A 16957-nucleotide genomic window follows, 5' to 3' on the forward strand; every position below is an offset into this window, starting at 1 on the left:
CAACCAGTTTCAACATGGGACATCTTTCTAAAGAATAAGCTTGCAGCAGTTTGGCAGCAACAACTAAACTATGATGAAATTATCTGATTACTGTGTTGCCGCTCTTTCCCCTTTCTGTAAACTGAGTGTAAGACAAGGAAAAGACACAAAGTTAAGACAAGGATGTGTGTTCACACACAGTTAAACTCATTTTAAATTGAGCCTTTGTGTGCTTATTTTGGATTTTTTTCAGGATTATTGTACCTTACAGTAGAGGTGGAGCTTTTAAGTGCCAACAAAAAAGATTCCAACCAGAATCCCTGAGCTTCTCGGTGTAGACAAGCTGGGAATATAGGTCAATGAGGGTGATGATGACAATCCCAGGGCTGCTCCCACGACAGCACTTTAAAAAATAAAAACAGCTGAACATGCCAGCAGACCTGCAGCTGAGAATACATTTACAGTGAATTCATATAACAAGATATTTTCAGTTTTTGTGAAGGTTTGCTTTATTAATCACCTCATACGATGTGCTTGAGTTTGATTTGTGCAGTTTTACTGGTCTTAATTAGCTTCACTTTTGCGACATAAGAGGTGATGTACTTCATGTTACAAGGGAATATTAAAAACACATGAATGCAATGAATCTATTTTTATGGACAAGGCAGATGCTTTCTTTCTAAGTCACTGCTGACGATTCTCCTCAACATGTGGCACAGAAAAGATGCCAAGCTCACACTGAGCATCCCTTGTTTTTGTCGTAGCTTGCACCATAAGTATTGGCTTCTCTGGGCTCAAACTTCAGGAAATGTGTCACAGCGGTGGCAGATTAGGGCGTTGGGGTGGCTCACAGTGACTAGGTAAAAAACTCATTTATGTGTTCTTCCCACAACAGCCTTATATGATTCGACAAAGTGATCTTGAAAAATCTTTATAATTCCTTTTTGTTACCGATGTAGTGAAATTATTCTGATACCAGGATAGGTTGATTTTCTTTTTTTTTTTTTTTTTCTGTGCTGGTTTGTAGTCAAAGATATCATCACACTATCTCAGAGAATAGTTATTTCTCTGTTCAAACAGATGGCTAATATCTGTTTTTCGCTCAACATTATCAGGAGAAACTATACTCTGGAGCAACACTTTATTACCAAACACCAAAACCTGAAATCTAGTTACTTAAGTTCTGTAAAGTACACTGTATTACCACACAGTATTAGAAAACAAGCATTATGCAATAGTATTCTTAAATTTTGCACTGTTTTTGTATACAACTACTGCAGTACAGGGTGTTAAGCTCATGTGTACTAACGGGGCCTGCGCTGTACTTTCACACGCATGCCGGTTAATTGTAGTGGAACATGCACAGAAGCAGAACTTCCTCTTCTTCATAATATCCACATACTGTTCAAAGTCTAAATGTCTGCCATGAAAACACTTTATACCCTGTTATTTATGGCGGTTCAAGCAATCAGTGGCACCATTGATATTTTGCATGTTGACATGGCAATGGCGGCCCATTTTCGATATATAGGGCAGCCCTGGTCAGCAGAGCATCTTCTTCATCATTAGATGAATTAAACCTAATTTTGAGGGCTAGACTGTGACTTTCTTTTAGTGCCAGATAAACTTTCTACTTTTATCTGGATTGCTGGTGAGATTGCTACTTAAATTGTCAGCATTTTTCTTTTTCTTTATCTTTTTAAGGACCTTTAGCCTTCAAGGTGTGCAAGTTATTCTTTTGGTTTGGTCTAGCTGCAAGTACAAGGTTGGAAGTGGGAAAAAAAAAAAAGAACGCTTCCTTTAACACTTTAACTGGCGTGCTTTGTTTCCATTACCTTGATTGAAACGTAACTAGGGTTAGCATTTTGGTTGTAAATGTTCAAATGTGCTTATTTGAGCAGCAGGCTTGAAAAGTCCACCAGAAAGCTTATTTGTATTCTTGCGCTTTTCTCTTGTGCTATTAGAACAGCTCCTCCTTATTCTGATGCGTGTTTGTGCGCCTCTGCTATCAGGAGACAGCTGTGCTCCTGGGTCGCCAAGTAGTATCCAGGCGTGGGCGGCAGGGAGGTGATACATTCCAAATCTGGAGGTCATAAAGCATTTTACATAAAAATAGAAAGATTACAACTTCCCCTTATCGAAGCTCTGCGTTGCCCGTTTCATTCTTTTGCGGTCCAGTAAACATCCAAAACAGACCAAAAAAAGAATTGTAATTGTATTTCTGCCTTTTGCAGGAGATGTTTTTTTTTTTTTTTTTTTGTCGTTTAAACTTTATTTTGTTAAGCGTTACTGCGGTGGTGAATCCGTCAACACATGAGCACGCGAAATATCTAAAGTGTGGCCTTGTGTAAGCAGAAGGGAAATGAGCAAATAAAAAGGAAGAGGATTAACTCTCAAGCTCTGCCACATTTGGCTCGGATTACCACCTTCCTGCTCAGCCGAGCATGTGGAGGGAAGGCCCTGCAAGAAAGAAGCCTGGGAAGAGCGAGAAGCAGATAGGAGGTGGAGAGATTGACAAAATGGGAGGGTTCATGTGCAGAAAGGAAGGGGAGGGGAAAGATTGACAGAGGTGTAAAAAGTGTGTGTGTGTGGGAGAGAGTGATTTCATGTACAGTTTTTCTGTAGGGAAAACACCAAACGAGAACCGGCCCTTTAACCTCAATTCATTTGGGGGTAACACTAAACAGACAGACCACACTGATTTGGCAACATGCCAGTGTTTAAGTTCATCCTCGCATAAGGTTTAAGAATTTCTAGCCCAGGGGAGAGTGACTGATGAACAGTTTGATAAGTCATGTGATTTTTCTTTTTGTGGTGGCTGTAGAACAGCACAAGGTGCTGTAATGACATGCTTTGCTTTGGTTGATTTGTCAGCTGTAACCATGAGCAGCTGTATGCCTTGGAGTGCCTCAACAGGATGTGATCTCATGTTTACACACACACACACACACACACACACACACACACACACACACACACACACAAACATTAGTTTATTTTGCACATAGCTAATTTAGTTTCCTGTCTCTTCACTTGACCTGGATTTATTTAGTCATGGCTGCTATGATTATCACAGTCCATCAGCACGGTTACATGCACAGTTGAGTCAAGCTATCGTTAGTTTGACCTGGCTATAAAACTGGACCACCATTCATGTCCCAGTATGCATGCATATAAATGAAGTCTTTTTGTCCATCCATCCATCCATTATCTTCCGCTGCTCCGGGGATCGGGTCGCGGGGGCAGCAGCTTGAGCAGAGAGACCCAGACGTCCCTGTCCCCGGCCACTTCCTCCAGCTCTTCTGGGGGGACCCCGAGGCGAGTCTTTTTGTCGATTTATGTATAAGAAATGTCAAAATTAAAATGATTTTAATATGCATAAACTTAGCATACCTTTCTATTTTTAGGATCTTGGTTCATATTCATTCCCTGGTGCAAAGAGTTGCCCGTTGCTATGACATTCTAAGAATATTCCCAGGATTGTTAAAGGATCTTAACCGTTAGAGGAGCTCCTAAGGTGAAAAACTGTCAGGACCGTCAGCAGGCAGGAGGACTTTTAAGAACCTCACACGGGGAAGAGAACAGCCGAAAGGTGAAGCGGGAGAAGAGATGTCCTCCAGACGGTGGATGACACTGAGTTGTTAAAACACTACAGATTAGATTGTGCAACTAATCAATCAGTCAGTCTTTGTTTACAGAACTTTTCCAAGCGAAATCCAGCCCACTGGTTTATGAATCAGTTAAAAGGACACAATCAAGGAATTAAACAGAATTTCAAAAAAGTTTAAAAGAATGACCCCCACTTGTAACGGCTTTTTTGCTAATAGCGTGAAAATGTTCATAAAATCAGCAATCAACAAATAAGGCAAATAAAATTAGAAAGAGCCTATTAAAACAAGTAATACACAAAAAGGATCAGTGAGTTTAATTATAAGCTCTTTCAAAGTTTTGAGCTTAGTCTTAGGGCGTATTCACACCTACCTCGTTTGGTCCGGACAAAACGGACCAGATTTTCGTTGGTTCGGACCTTTTGGGATGGTCTGAATACAAACCACCGAACTCTGGTCCGGACCAAACAAGCGGACCGAGACCGAGCTGAAAGGTCGGACTCGCTCTGGATCAAACGAACCCTGGTGCGGATCTTTTGGAGGTCTGAAAGCAGACTGGACCTAATCCCAGACTTTTTGCTTTTTTGTACCTCGGGAGCATCCGTCGTTTGTCTGCTGCTAGGTAACAGAACAGAGCGTCGTTCTTCTAATTACTAGACCGGCTGTGGTAAAGCTAACGAAAGACAAAAAATAATATTTCTAGACAGAAAATGAGTAGGGGACCCTTGCTCTTGTGGACGTTTGGGCAGATGCCCACATACCATATATGTTGGAGCGCACTCATAAAAACGCTGGCGTCTTTGCCTTATTCACAGATAAGTTGAAAGAAAAAGGATTCGTTCGCTCACCAGAGCAATGCAGGCTAAAACTGAAAAAACTCCGCCAGACTTACATTAAAGTTAGGACTTAGCACTTTGTGTTGCGCGTGTCGATTCTGACCAATAGCCGAACGACTTCAGGGCGCGTGGCTTTGTTGACATATTTTGGTCTGTTTACTGAAATGTACAGTCTGAAAGCGAACCGTACCAAAATGAAAAAAAAAAAGGTTCGGACCAAAGCAAGTGAACTATCGGACTTTCCTGGTCTGAATACGCCCTTAGAAACAAAGAGGCTGCCAGTGTTTTTGTGATCAACTTTATTGGAGATATATTATATGTGAAGGCACAAATACGCATTAACGGCAGACATTATAGTAATCCTCACATTAAGATATTTCACAACTGGGAAAATTCTACCATGCAGTCGAGGCGATTGAGTCCTTTCACAGCCCTCTATAAGCAGCATGATCACACGGTTGCAGCGCTTTCATAACACTGGTGTTTGTTAATTTCAAATATATTGACGTCAAAACTAGCAGCATGGTAATTCAAATGTAAATAAGATGTATAAAAGAATATATGTGTGTGTGTTTTCTCTCGGATGACCAATTACAAAATGTGTCACACCTAGCAACAGGGTCAGTCCCACCTTGTCACCAAAATAAGACTTTGTGTCTTTTCTTCACTCAGTTGCTCTGAACTTGTTCTTGAGTCTGAGAGGCTAAGTCTGAGAGGATTGGTTAAAGAGCATTTATCCTAAATTGACTCACACATCCCACAAACAGTTTAGTGTAAAGGGATAGTTAGAATTTTATCTCCTGGTGTCAGTATTCATGCATGTATGTTAGCTGGAACAAAGCTGAGTATCAGTGTTCGGTAGGCGAGGCGTGGCAATGCATGCAGGACAACTGCTTTTTACAACTGCTGAATGAGTTGTACAGTTTGTGTTCTTATTAAAAGACTGTTCAGTTTCAATCTGAATCCTGTTTGAAACAAGATCCTGAAAAAAAATTATTGGTCAGCCTTCAGCTTGACTTAAAATTGTTAGCAAGTTGAATTACATTGTAATATAGTGGTACTTTTTCCTCAACTTGGTTTTACTGTATATGAAAGAGAATTGAATCCCGTTGGATTGTTGAGCAGCTTAAGTTGTTCTAGTTTTAACGGTTCAAGGCAAATGTTAAGCAACTCAGAAGGTCTATGCAAAGATATAAAATTCGGAAATGAATTCAGTAACCACCAGGTAACATTAAAAAGGAAAGTAAAGCTGAGAAGTATACTGTCATTATGGGAAGGGTGACATGACTTTAGCAGTAGGCACTGATGGCAGGTGAGTCGTTATAGATATTATTTGGACTTTAGTGAAAGTGTAGCATGAGGTTGTGTTTTGAAGGTTTAATCAGATGTTGACAGCGAACTATGTAAATCCAGCACAATTTTGATAATTTGTCATTTGTGAATCAAGTTTTTTTGAGGACAAATCAGCCTTTCAGATTGTGAAGATTTGCCGAAGATTGTTCATCTGCTGATTATTTATTTATTTTTTTTTTTTCTCTCTGTTCGTCATATTTTCTTTGAATTGTAGATTGTTGAGATGAAACAATTTTGAAAATTGCTTTTAAGAACTTCATATAATCATCAATGAAGATGATAAACTTTTGTGACCCATAAGTCAACGAATGTGTCTACAGTCAACTTTGTTGTTTTGTGGATCCAACTTGTACAAGTATACTTAAACCAACAGACGTCTCAGAACATGTTTGCACTGGTTAAGATTAACTTTGCAGATCAAACAAATGATCGTGTCTGTTTATCATCAGCATTTGGCTCCGTAGTCCACACTCATAAAAGAATAAAAGAACCCTTTGATCCCGATTTTCTTCTAGCTGAGTCAGCAACAGCTTATAATGACTCGGTATCTTATGATCTGTCTTGTGCTGGTCTGCTGAGAGTTACCCTTGTTTCACCGTTTTGGAAAACAGTATCCATCTCATTCACACAAACATAAAGGTCTTTTGATGAGCCTGCCTGAGACTCGGCTACAAACAGGGACTTGTGCATATTCACTTCCACTTTAAGTCCTTTGCAGGATGGGGGGAGGGGGTTGTGTGCTTTTATGCATTAAGCGTGCGTGCTGTAGAAAAATTATTAAGTTTTTATGATTTCGCTTATTAGATTGCGTCTAGTTTTCTTAATCTTACGATTGAAAACACTGAAATGTCTGGTTAAAAAAATGGTTTAATAAACATAGAATTTTCACTGATACAGAAACCAAAACAAAAACCACAAGTAAAATACAGCATAGATTCTTACATGTATCTGTTATTAATCAATCAGAGTAATTAGCTTCTTTTTTTTTAATGCTGTTACACACAAGATTAATCAGCAGTGAGTCACTTTTATTAGACAGTTATTGCAAGATGAAAGGCAGAAGAGTGCATTATTGTATGTAATAAAAAAAATAGAATGATTTAAAAAAAAGAATACAAAAGAATCATTTCGCAGCTACATCGATAAAGATTAAACTAACTAGGTACCATTTGATCGCCTGTAATGTTTCCATAACTGGACAATAAGCAGTGGGTGTCGGTCAGGTTGTCAGCATAGGCCTACACCACTTTTCATCAAAAGCATATCACATCTGACCCATCACTCAATCAATTTCAAGACAAGCTTATATACAGTAGTTTACACAAATAATAAACACATGGATGCAAAGCATACAGCTAAGCAACATTGTGACACCTGGCTGATATCTAGTCATACAAAGGTTTCTTAAACCCCTGATTTTCTTTACTAGTTGCCTGATTTTTATTGCTGAAAAGCACCAGTTTCAGTTCTGTCTCTCATCCCCCTCTTTTAGTTCCTAATATTTTTTCCCATTCCCTAATATAGTAAGAAGGACAATTAAACCGATCACAAGCACAAGCACTAAAAGCAAGTTCCTCAGAAAGTGGCTTTGGTTCGTTTGGGGTGTGAAGCTAAACTGGTTTGTTTCTCTTTGGGCAGATTGGAGTGTGTAGCTATAGTGGGAATTATCAGAAAGTCGTTGGATATCGGCAATGGAATGCCTCCTGAGTTCTTGTAGGAGGTTGGTAGTGACCTCGTATGTATGTGCAGAATCATACTGTGATCCCTGATTAGAAGTCTCATAATGCTCTGTGATGTAGATTCTGTCCACTGTTTGTCGACCACCAGGAGATCCAAAGATGATCCGAGCCCTGTTCCATCCAGCAGTCCCCCTGTGGGGATTGACAACATAGGATGGAAGTGGCAATGATGTGTCTTGAAGAATATTACCAACAGTCCAGTAATTTCCCCAAGGCAGCAGACCATCATAATTTCCATAGTGGTGTGAGCCGTAGTCGCTAAGTGGGTCAAAGTTCAGCCGGATGCCATTGTAATGGTTAATATCAACTCTTCCGGCAAACCAGTGAAGGAGCTCAAGACGGTTTGTTGGCGCAGACTGGCCACAACGTTTCAGATCACTGATAGAGTTTAGTCTTCCCTTTGCAGCAGACACTAAGGTGAGAGCAAGGAAAAGAAGTACACAGCAACATGTGACTTCTCTGGCCATCTTCATAACCTGTAAAGACATTTTCAAAGTTCCATCCATATTCCCTTTTAAAAACATAGTTGCGTAACAAGCATCCATCTAACCGTTATGCGTTTTTTTTTTTTTTTTTTTTTTTTTTTTCCAAAACATTAATTCTTTGCTATGAGGCTGTAATAGTCTTATCTACTCATTTTCCAAAGTTACACTCTGTCAACTTTTTTTCCCTCTATTTGTTCTTTGCTGATCTGTGTTAGAGGGATAGAGTTAATCCTATTAAAAATGGTCCTATTAGATTCACTCCTGGCAGGAGTTCAGATTTAGATTGAAATGCAGAGATAAAATTGTTCGTTTTTTTCTTTTCTTCTTTTTCTTTTTTTTAAATAAATCTATCGTAAACTACCACAGTAACACATTTTATAACGCATTTAAAAGACAATAAGAAAAGCAAAGAATGTCTCTAAGCTCTGTGAATAGTCAAACACAGTGCCTGGGTATGAGAATGTGCTTGTTTTTCAATGCAAGTATTGCTCAAGGCTGACAGTGCAATATGTTACACTCTAAGAAAAAGTAAAAAAAACTGCACAGTATCTTTAAATGTTAATTTATTTGATGTTAGTTTAGATTATAGTTGCAGTTGGTAGTAAATAAAAGCCTTTCTGTCAGAGAATAAGAGTGCTTACCTGCATCTTGGCTGCTGCTCAGTATCTTCTCTGTGTTTTCAGTCTCTGTGTTTGTGAAAGCGAAGTGCTTGCTCCTTTTAGGTTGCTGTTTCCTGGAAAATGAAACTAAAGCCACACCAGTCGCTTTAGTTTGTTACAACAAATTTGACCGTGTTTGCATGTAAAAAAAAAAAACGCGCTTCTCTGCAGCATGTTCCTGTTTTACCTGTTTATAAGCAAATTTCCATTGAAAAAATTTGACTGGGTGTTGTCTGTCAGTCAAAGAGCATGATGAGACTGTATTTGAATACCTGGAGATAAGTTTCAGGTTTCATTATATGCCTATGTTGTTTTTGGTAGTTTATTTGTGATTTGTTTGACACACCAACCTTTAAACAGAGTCACACATTTGATCCATTTGTTATGTAATGAAATGAGAAACGGGAATTACAAGTAACAAAAGATCCTCCAGTTTGATTCAAAACAAAGCTTTTCCTCATAAGATGGTGACTAATGCAGACATTTTTCTTCTGATGGCACCAGAGATCTTTACCCATCTGTACATCTTCTACTGTGTATTTTAAGAATGAAGAACCGATAAAGATGTGTATTGAGGATGTGTAACAGCCTTGTTCAGTGTTGCACTGCTGCAACTCCATCAGCAAAAGGCAGGAGATGATGGCACACAAGTAGTCGGTCTTGTGCTGTACCTGCACTGTATTGCACCAAAGTATCAATCATGGAGCTTGTAAATTGTTTGTACCAGTCCCTACCAACCAGTAGCTTTGCTTGCAATGTTTCAAATGAACCTTTTAACACAGTATTCAATTTAGCCGCCTAAACCTGTCTTTCAAATGTGTACGAGAAAATCAAAATTCCTTTCACACATGCACATGCTTTTTTTCCATTAATCTGGTGGTGCATTTCTGTAACACTTTAAGGTTGGACCCGGTAACATCAACACAGCTGAAACATAAAAAGCTGCAGTTATTAATGCACAGACCTGCACAGAAGTGAGTTAATTCGACAATATGACCTGCTGTTCAGAAGAATCTGACAGGTCACGATATTAAATAAATGAGGGCGCTCTTCAAACTTTCCTCCGCATTGATTTTTACCCACAGTATCAGCTGCAGCACCCTTTCTTTTTTCTTTTTTTAAAAAATTCAGTAGAGAAAAGTGGTTCAATTGTAGCCGAAGCTTCTGCTTTCTGCCTCACCGTATGTCAGTAATTACACTGCCATTTTGTTGAAAACACTGCTGCATGTCAGCTTGATATGAATTATTATGGCAAAGTTTGAAACTGACTCTTGAAGGACTTGCAGATTTGTGTTGCACAACTTATCTTTGGGAAAAAACAGCATTGACTGTTTGGAGAAGGTGTCGGCTTTCCTCAGATTGAAAACCACTGCGCTATTAGCACAGTTAAACACTAAAGAGTAGAACAGGCTGTTTGGCAGTCTTAAAGTTTTTTTTTTTTTTTTTTCAAAAAGTGAAATTTACAGCTGCTCCCATTCACCACTGCTGTGTTTTACACAGACACTGAATACCACTAATATGAAGTGTTATGGCGTCATCAGAAAACTGACTTGTATCATACAGCACTTGTGCCCTGTTCAGTTTCACACATATTGCAAATATCACGCGCTCACCGTGGCTCCTTCCACCACTTAACATACCTGTCTGAATGAAAGGGGAGGAAGCTGAACTGAATAAAAGACTAAATGTCATGACTGTGACGGATGCATGAAATGATTAGTGTTGCATATGTCTTGTGTGAGAGCAAAAGAAGAAGGCTCTCTCTAGATCCAGTTATGCTAGATTTGAATCACTTTTTTTAATTGTAATGATTTTATTCCATTAAAAAACATTTCTGAATACTATATTACATTTTTTTGCATGTGGATTCCCCATATACCGACACAGTGGAATTTTATACAGTAAGTACATAAGCAGTAAGTTCATACAACAGGATGATTTACTGGTGCAATTCTCAAGAAACACAGCACAGATCATGAATTGATCAGGACATTGTTACTTATAGGATTGTCTTTGTCACATCGTTTAAGTGAGAATTTTTTTTACAGTATATAACGTGATACATACAAACATTTCTATAACAGGATCGATTTTAACTCAACACAAACATCATGAAATAAAAAGCATTTTAAGTTCATAACTTATGGATTTCTATATTACATCTTTAAAAAAAAGATTGTTTTCAGTGGGTTTGATTGCCGTCTTCATTCCCTCCAGCATGCAGTGCATGCTTTCTCTGTGTAATCCTGCAGTATGAATCGTGCTTGGACTCCTGGAGAAATTGTCATACCTGAGCGATACTCGTAGACCTGATAGTCCTGAAAGTCTTTGCTTGGTTTGAATTTAGTTGCCCATTGCCATTGCCACCATTCATAGTTTGTTGTGTCTTCATCTGCAGAGGTATAGAACCCGACCCAAGATTTTTTGAATTTGGACCTCCAGTCATTGAAGGACTTCTTCACAAATAAGCGAGCGCAAGCCTTACCATCTTTTGCAAAGAGTTGTAGGCTTGCTTCATAGCCTATTATACTGACTTTTGAGGGATTCTGAAACTTCTCACCCCTGTGTAATTCCTGTCCAATGGATGTCCAGAAACAACATAGTTTCTTCACTTTATGTAGCCGAACTTGAAGGCCTTCATTCAGGGGTATTGATGTGTTAAAGTTGCCTGATTCTGCATTCCCAATAGACTTATAAGTTAAATATTCATCGTTATTATATAGCACTACCATCACGCCTTCATTTAAAAGATTTTCAGGCACATTGTCCCAAAGGATTCTGGCTTTTCCACTTGTGCTCGTCGATACCTTTAGCGTCATCTCATCCTGCAGAAGACTCACAAACATCCCAGAAGCACCATATTGCCTGCTCTCAGGGATATTGACAACAACATCAGGGTGTGTGTTCCTTTTGGCTTTAGGCTGTCGTCTGTTGTTGTGTTGGTTAGAGATGTACTTTTCTTGTATCACAATAAACAAAAACAGTCCAAGACAAGCAAGCTCCCCCCACGAGTTTCTAATGTCCCTTATTTGGGAATCACTAGCTCTACTTCCAAAGTCATCTCTGAGATTCATTAATGAGATCCTGTCACTTGATTCCACAGAAAACTCTCTGATCTGACTTAAAAGATGTGTTGTGACCTGGTATGTATGTACAGGATCATACCTGGTCCCCTGATGATCAGATGTCTCATAATGCTGCGTGATGTAGACTCTGTCTATTATCTGTCCAGATAGCCGTCCCACATTCTGTTCTCTCACTCTGATTACGATCCGGTCCCTGTTTCTCCCCTCATACCCAAATCGAGGGTGGACAACGTAGGATGGAAGCCGAGATGACATCTCTCGATTGAGATTACCAACAGTGTAGTATTGGTATCTGATATTTCCCTGAGGCAGTTGTTCCAACATCCTTTCGTAGTTTCCATAATGATGTGAGCCGTAATCACCGCGGTTTGGGTCAAAGGTCAGCCGGATGACGTCGTTGTTGTCAATATCAACTATGTTGGAAAACCAGTGGAGTAGCAAAAGACTGTGCGAGGGCACAAATTTGTCAAAGTTGATCTTCTTAAGATCATTGAATGTATCAAGCCTTTGCACTGCAGACACAGAGGTCAGGACAAAAAACAGAGCTACACAGCAACTCTTCATCACTACAGACATCTTCATCCTGTAAAGACATTTTAAAAGTTTTATTATTCACTATTTTAACTCACGGTGCATACATCTATTATTGGAATGCAGAGTATTACACTTCAGTAGAACACCATCATAAATTTGAAATCATTGAATCATTAAGAATATATTCTCTGTAATCCTGGCGTAGATATGAGTGTCTTTCTCTTGTATATGGTAAAAGCATGCTTGAAATGTGACAGGCTTTTCAGAAAAGGCAGAAAAAAGTGCACAGTCCTCTTATCTGTTTAATGAAGGGGAAAAAGAAACAACTAAATCATATCTTAGAATGTAATTTTGTCATTAAAATACATATATTAATAGATTGTAATTGTAATTAATAACAAATCAGTATATTTCCACAAGATAATAGAGAGAATCGATAAGAGAGCTTACCTTTGTTACTCTGCTGCTGTCAGGTATCTGATCGCTTTGTTTGTGTGAGAGCAAAGGCAACTCCCTCTAGGTTACCATTTCCTGGATAATGAAACCAGACCGAGTTTCATAATTGGCAGTATCGGGTTGTTTGGTTGTGCAGTTGATTGTAAAAAAAACTTCCCTTCCCAATTTGAGATCCTCTTTTTCAGTTTTTTTTTTTTCTTTGTCCGGGTTAACAAGTCATGTAACTGCTTAGATTCAAAATACAAAATCTTAGCATGTTTATGACGTCAGTCATGCTGTGTAGAGTGACTAAACATTCAGATTTTCCTTTCTTCCTCAAAGCTGATTGCTAAATGGCATACTTAAGTCCTTGTGTACCCCTGCTGCCATTGATTTTTACAGAGGGGAACAATTTATATAAATACGCATCAATGATTAATAGTTCCATTACTGCCACAACTCCACCAGCAACCAGCAGGAGGTGCTGCCACACAGGTAGTTGGACTACCTGAGCCACAGCAAGCCTAGAACTATCCATCCTAGTTGCAAGTTAAACACACAGACGCAGTAGATCAGCTTCCTGACTCTTTGTTAGTACATAAACATGCACGTGACATGGTTTGGTTTAGATCTGTTGTGAAGCTGCAGAGCCTGTTTTCAAAGCACTGACATAAATCTTCCCGACTGAGGAAGTACTTCCGCTTTTCCCAGAGAGCTGGATACACGTGACACCTCCATAAACACAAACACACAATGTTTCCATAACTTTAGAGGACATTACGCTGACTTCCATTAATTTCCTCAAACGAAAGCCCAAATAACTTCCCAAACAGAAATAAAGAATGTGAATGCAACTATGTGACCTAGGTTACATACACATGCTCACACAGGCTTACACATTAACACACTCAAATTTCAAATGATACCCTGAATGGAGGCTTTAGTATTCCCTATGGGCAATGCTAAAAAAGAGTAAGAAAACTCTTACAAAGAAAACATTTAGTTTCTCTTTGGTCACCACCCACATGTTTCACATGCTCAGCACAAGACCATCCTCCAAGTGATAATAGTGCTATAGTTACTGTGTACATAGAAGAGATAGAAGAGCTACAGATTTATCTCTAGTGTCTCACACCTTCCCATCACTGCAATCCACTATAGTCTGCTTCCCTCTTTGTGATAGATACAAAGGTTCATACACAGGATACACTTCATTCTCGATTTTCTGTAGTGGCAAAGCAAAAGCAGCATATGCTACATTCGATAGCATTTAACTACTGAGATTATGCAAATTTGATCATGTTTCTGTGTTGTGAAAGTTCTTGGAGAGCTGCAGGGAACGCTGTCAGGGGTCAGCCAGACAGCCCCATGCTCTGCCTGCCAATACATGACACTATCTTGGCTAAGCATCTTTCAGAAAAATCAGCTTTTCTGTCACCACGTCCCCCCTTTTCCTCATAATGAAGAGACCTTTTTTTGTTTGTTTTTTTTTCAACCAAAAGACCATGACGCCCCAGGAATGGAGGCTAATAAAAGAATTTGCCAAGTTATGTTTGATCAGACAAACAATGGGTGAGTCCCTCTGCATGCATGTAGGGTTCACACAGGAGTCATGTCAGGAAGCATCTTTAAGAAGGAGAAAGAACTTCATCTTACAAAAGGTCTATTTATCATATCAGTAACAACTGCAAATTCATGTAACAGTGTTGATAGTGTAGGGGTTGATAACATCAGTTCGCTGCAGGATTTAGATATTTATTGGGTCGCCTGTGACAACGGGGGAAACACTTTCTTCACTCTGAGGAACTCGGGAAGAAGGTGAACTTGAGGATTTGCTGTTAAAAAGACATTGAAACCTGAGGAGGCGATGATGTGGAAAAAGTGTTTTTTGCTCAGATTTTTGAAGAATGTCAGCACAAAACTGTTTTCAATAATATTGCATCTTTTCTAAACAGCAGGCAACACTTCCAACAACTCCGCCAGTATTTTCTTCTCTGTACATGAAAATGGAGATGTGGTGATTTTCTTTAAAACAAGTTTGAAAAAAAAAAAAAACTTCTAAAACTCAGTTTCTGTGTACATTTTAGTGTTCCTACTTTAAAAGTAGTTATTTTTTTAATGGCAAGATAAAGTGTAGCTTCAAAGAGAGGGAGATGAAAGAAAGAAGGTTAAGAATGAAAGGTTGTAGAGGAGGAGGCCATTAGTTTGGGGAAAATAGAGGGTTTTCCACGTTGTTAAACATTTTCACTCCATATTTGGTAAGACCTGGTTTTTATCAGGCTAATAAGATCATCTGTGTTTATGTGTTGGATTTTTATAAAAGCGGGGAGAAGCATTTTTTCCATAACTAGATCACACAAATCCATCTTTCCAACTTATTGTGCCTGTTTTTGTGTTGTTGCGTTTTTTTGTTTTTTTTCCCAGGAACATGAACATTCATTTCAAGGTATGCAGGTGCTGAGTATGTGTGCGTCTGCTCATGCAGTTGTAGCATTGCACTCGTGCCACAAGTATATAATTACACTTCCTGTAAGGAAACAGCTGTTCCTTTCTTCTTAGATCTAACAAATATACGTTAGAAAACTGAAATTATTCACCTTTCCACATTTTTGAGATGAAACCTTCATTCTTGTTTTGGTTTCTCTTCTGAAGAAACACATACACACTCTTTGTGTTTGTCCACTGCGATCTCTTCTAGATTCTTTCAATTTTGTTTCTTTTTTTTTTTCTGTGGAGGGAGGGAATCATTTGAGGGAAGTGGGCGTATCGTCTTGCTTTACTTGCTGAGTCACATGACAGGCATGGGTGGGAGGGGCAGGCAGGGATCTTCCACAGCCACTGCAGAGTTCGGCCTCTCACTGGAGCGCTTCACTTCAACAGGGGACGAATCATTCTCAAACACACGCACACACACTTTACACGCGGTGAGTGCTTTGCATACCAGGAGGGAGCGCATGTATGCATGAGTGTGTGCGTGCGTTTATAAGAAAGGTAGTTGCAACTGAAGGAAGTGCATTTTTTTTGTCCTTTGTTCTCATTTTTGGGACGTTTGTCTTGTCTGCGGTGTGTTAAATTATTGTTTTTCGAAGCAGTTCAGCGTTAGACTTTGTCTGCATGGTGGCTGATAATAAGTAGGCTGTTGAGGAACATGCTGTTGCCTCCAAGTGTAGGTTTCAGTTTCTCAGACAAGTTTATAATCACTGTACTCAGGTTAGCTTTTCCCATTTATGTGTGTGTTTGCTTTGTGTGTCATTACCATTGCCCAGGTTTTGTATTCCCTAAATGTTGTGCCTGTTTGCTCTATGGCTCTGTATTTAGTCTTCATTTGCATAACAGATGCATGTACTCATGTGTGCTCATGCAAAGGGTTGTTTCTTCACTGTTTAGTCACATTTCAGTTTTTCTTGTTGCCCATCTGTTTTTATTGCTCACACGCCGTTTCTCACAGTGACAAACTACCAGATCTGCTTGCAAACACTTCAAGGAATTTCTGCAAAGTTGGCACACACAGTTAGTAGACTCCACTATATGGAAGGGAATCTCATAGTTTAGTCTTTGCTCAGAAAAAGATATCATGGTATCGTGAGAGCTAGTGATAACTGCTAAAAAAGAAGTCATGTTTCTTTCCTAGTTGGAGCTACTTGCTCTCAAATGTTAACCAAAATAAAAGGGGTTTCTCCCTTTGTCTTTGTGAGAGCTGTTTTGGTTTGTAAACCTGCTTGCAGATGAAGTTTCTCTTTTCAAGTTTTTTGTTTCATCTCTGCTGTCTCGTCTTTCTGCCATTGTTGTTAGAGCTCTTGGCTAACTGTGATGTGGTCGCAGTAGCTGGGCCTCCACCCTGTGTCTTCCTAGCTTTTTTTTTTTTTTTTTAAACTTTTAACTAGAGTTGACCTGAAGAACATGACGCATTCCTTTCTCATAATAGGAAACTTTTGGAGTGCCAGCCACCCTCACCTATTCAGAGAGAGTTGCCCGCCTCTGGTTTGCCTCAAAAGCATACACACACACACACACACACACACACACACACACACAGCTGCTGAAAGGAGCTCTGTTGTGGCCCCGGTGCATTGCCAGGCGAGAACAGACTGTGGCCTTTCACCAGTGTTTAATGGGACGCTGAAAAGGTCATCATTACCTTCCGTATCTTGATTCTTGTTTGTGGGTCTGTGCATGTTTCGAGTCGAACAATAAGTCAATGGAGTAAGATCATGTATCTTTTGTGGAATTTAGTGTCATAGCT

The 16957-nt window shown here is 39.3% G+C and overlaps 2 protein-coding genes across 6 annotated transcripts in view; one reads left to right on the forward strand and one right to left on the reverse strand.

The window, feature by feature from the left end:
* Nucleotides 1-16957, forward strand: part of septin9a (septin 9a) — a 69479-nt gene that overhangs the window by 35298 nt on the left and 17224 nt on the right. Inside the window, exon 1 of one of the 5 annotated variants that reach the window (XM_075454412.1) lies at nucleotides 15530-15638. The exons of the other annotated variants lie outside the window; for them this stretch is intronic. The gene's annotated coding sequence lies outside the window, so the exon portion shown is untranslated. Of the gene's footprint in view, nucleotides 1-15529; nucleotides 15639-16957 lie in introns of those variants that run through there. 5 annotated transcript variants of the gene reach the window in all.
* LOC142371691 (uncharacterized) lies at nucleotides 10444-12807 on the reverse strand. The gene is made up of 2 exons (XM_075454414.1): nucleotides 12730-12807; nucleotides 10444-12328 (listed from the first exon to the last, which is right to left on the reverse strand). The coding sequence occupies exon 2, from the start codon at nucleotides 12325-12327 to the stop codon at nucleotides 10864-10866; it is 1464 nt and encodes a 487-aa protein (XP_075310529.1). The 5' UTR covers nucleotide 12328; nucleotides 12730-12807; the 3' UTR covers nucleotides 10444-10863.

The sequence above is a fragment of the Odontesthes bonariensis genome, chromosome 21 (assembly GCF_027942865.1).
Source record: "Odontesthes bonariensis isolate fOdoBon6 chromosome 21, fOdoBon6.hap1, whole genome shotgun sequence".
Classification (NCBI taxonomy): Eukaryota; Metazoa; Chordata; class Actinopteri; order Atheriniformes; family Atherinopsidae; genus Odontesthes; species Odontesthes bonariensis.

What these genes read in the sequence shown, in the direction of transcription:
- LOC142371691 (XM_075454414.1), bottom strand. Translation starts at nt 12,327, where the DNA reads ATGAAGATGTCTGTAGTGATGAAGAGTTGCTGTGTAGCTCTGTTTTTT.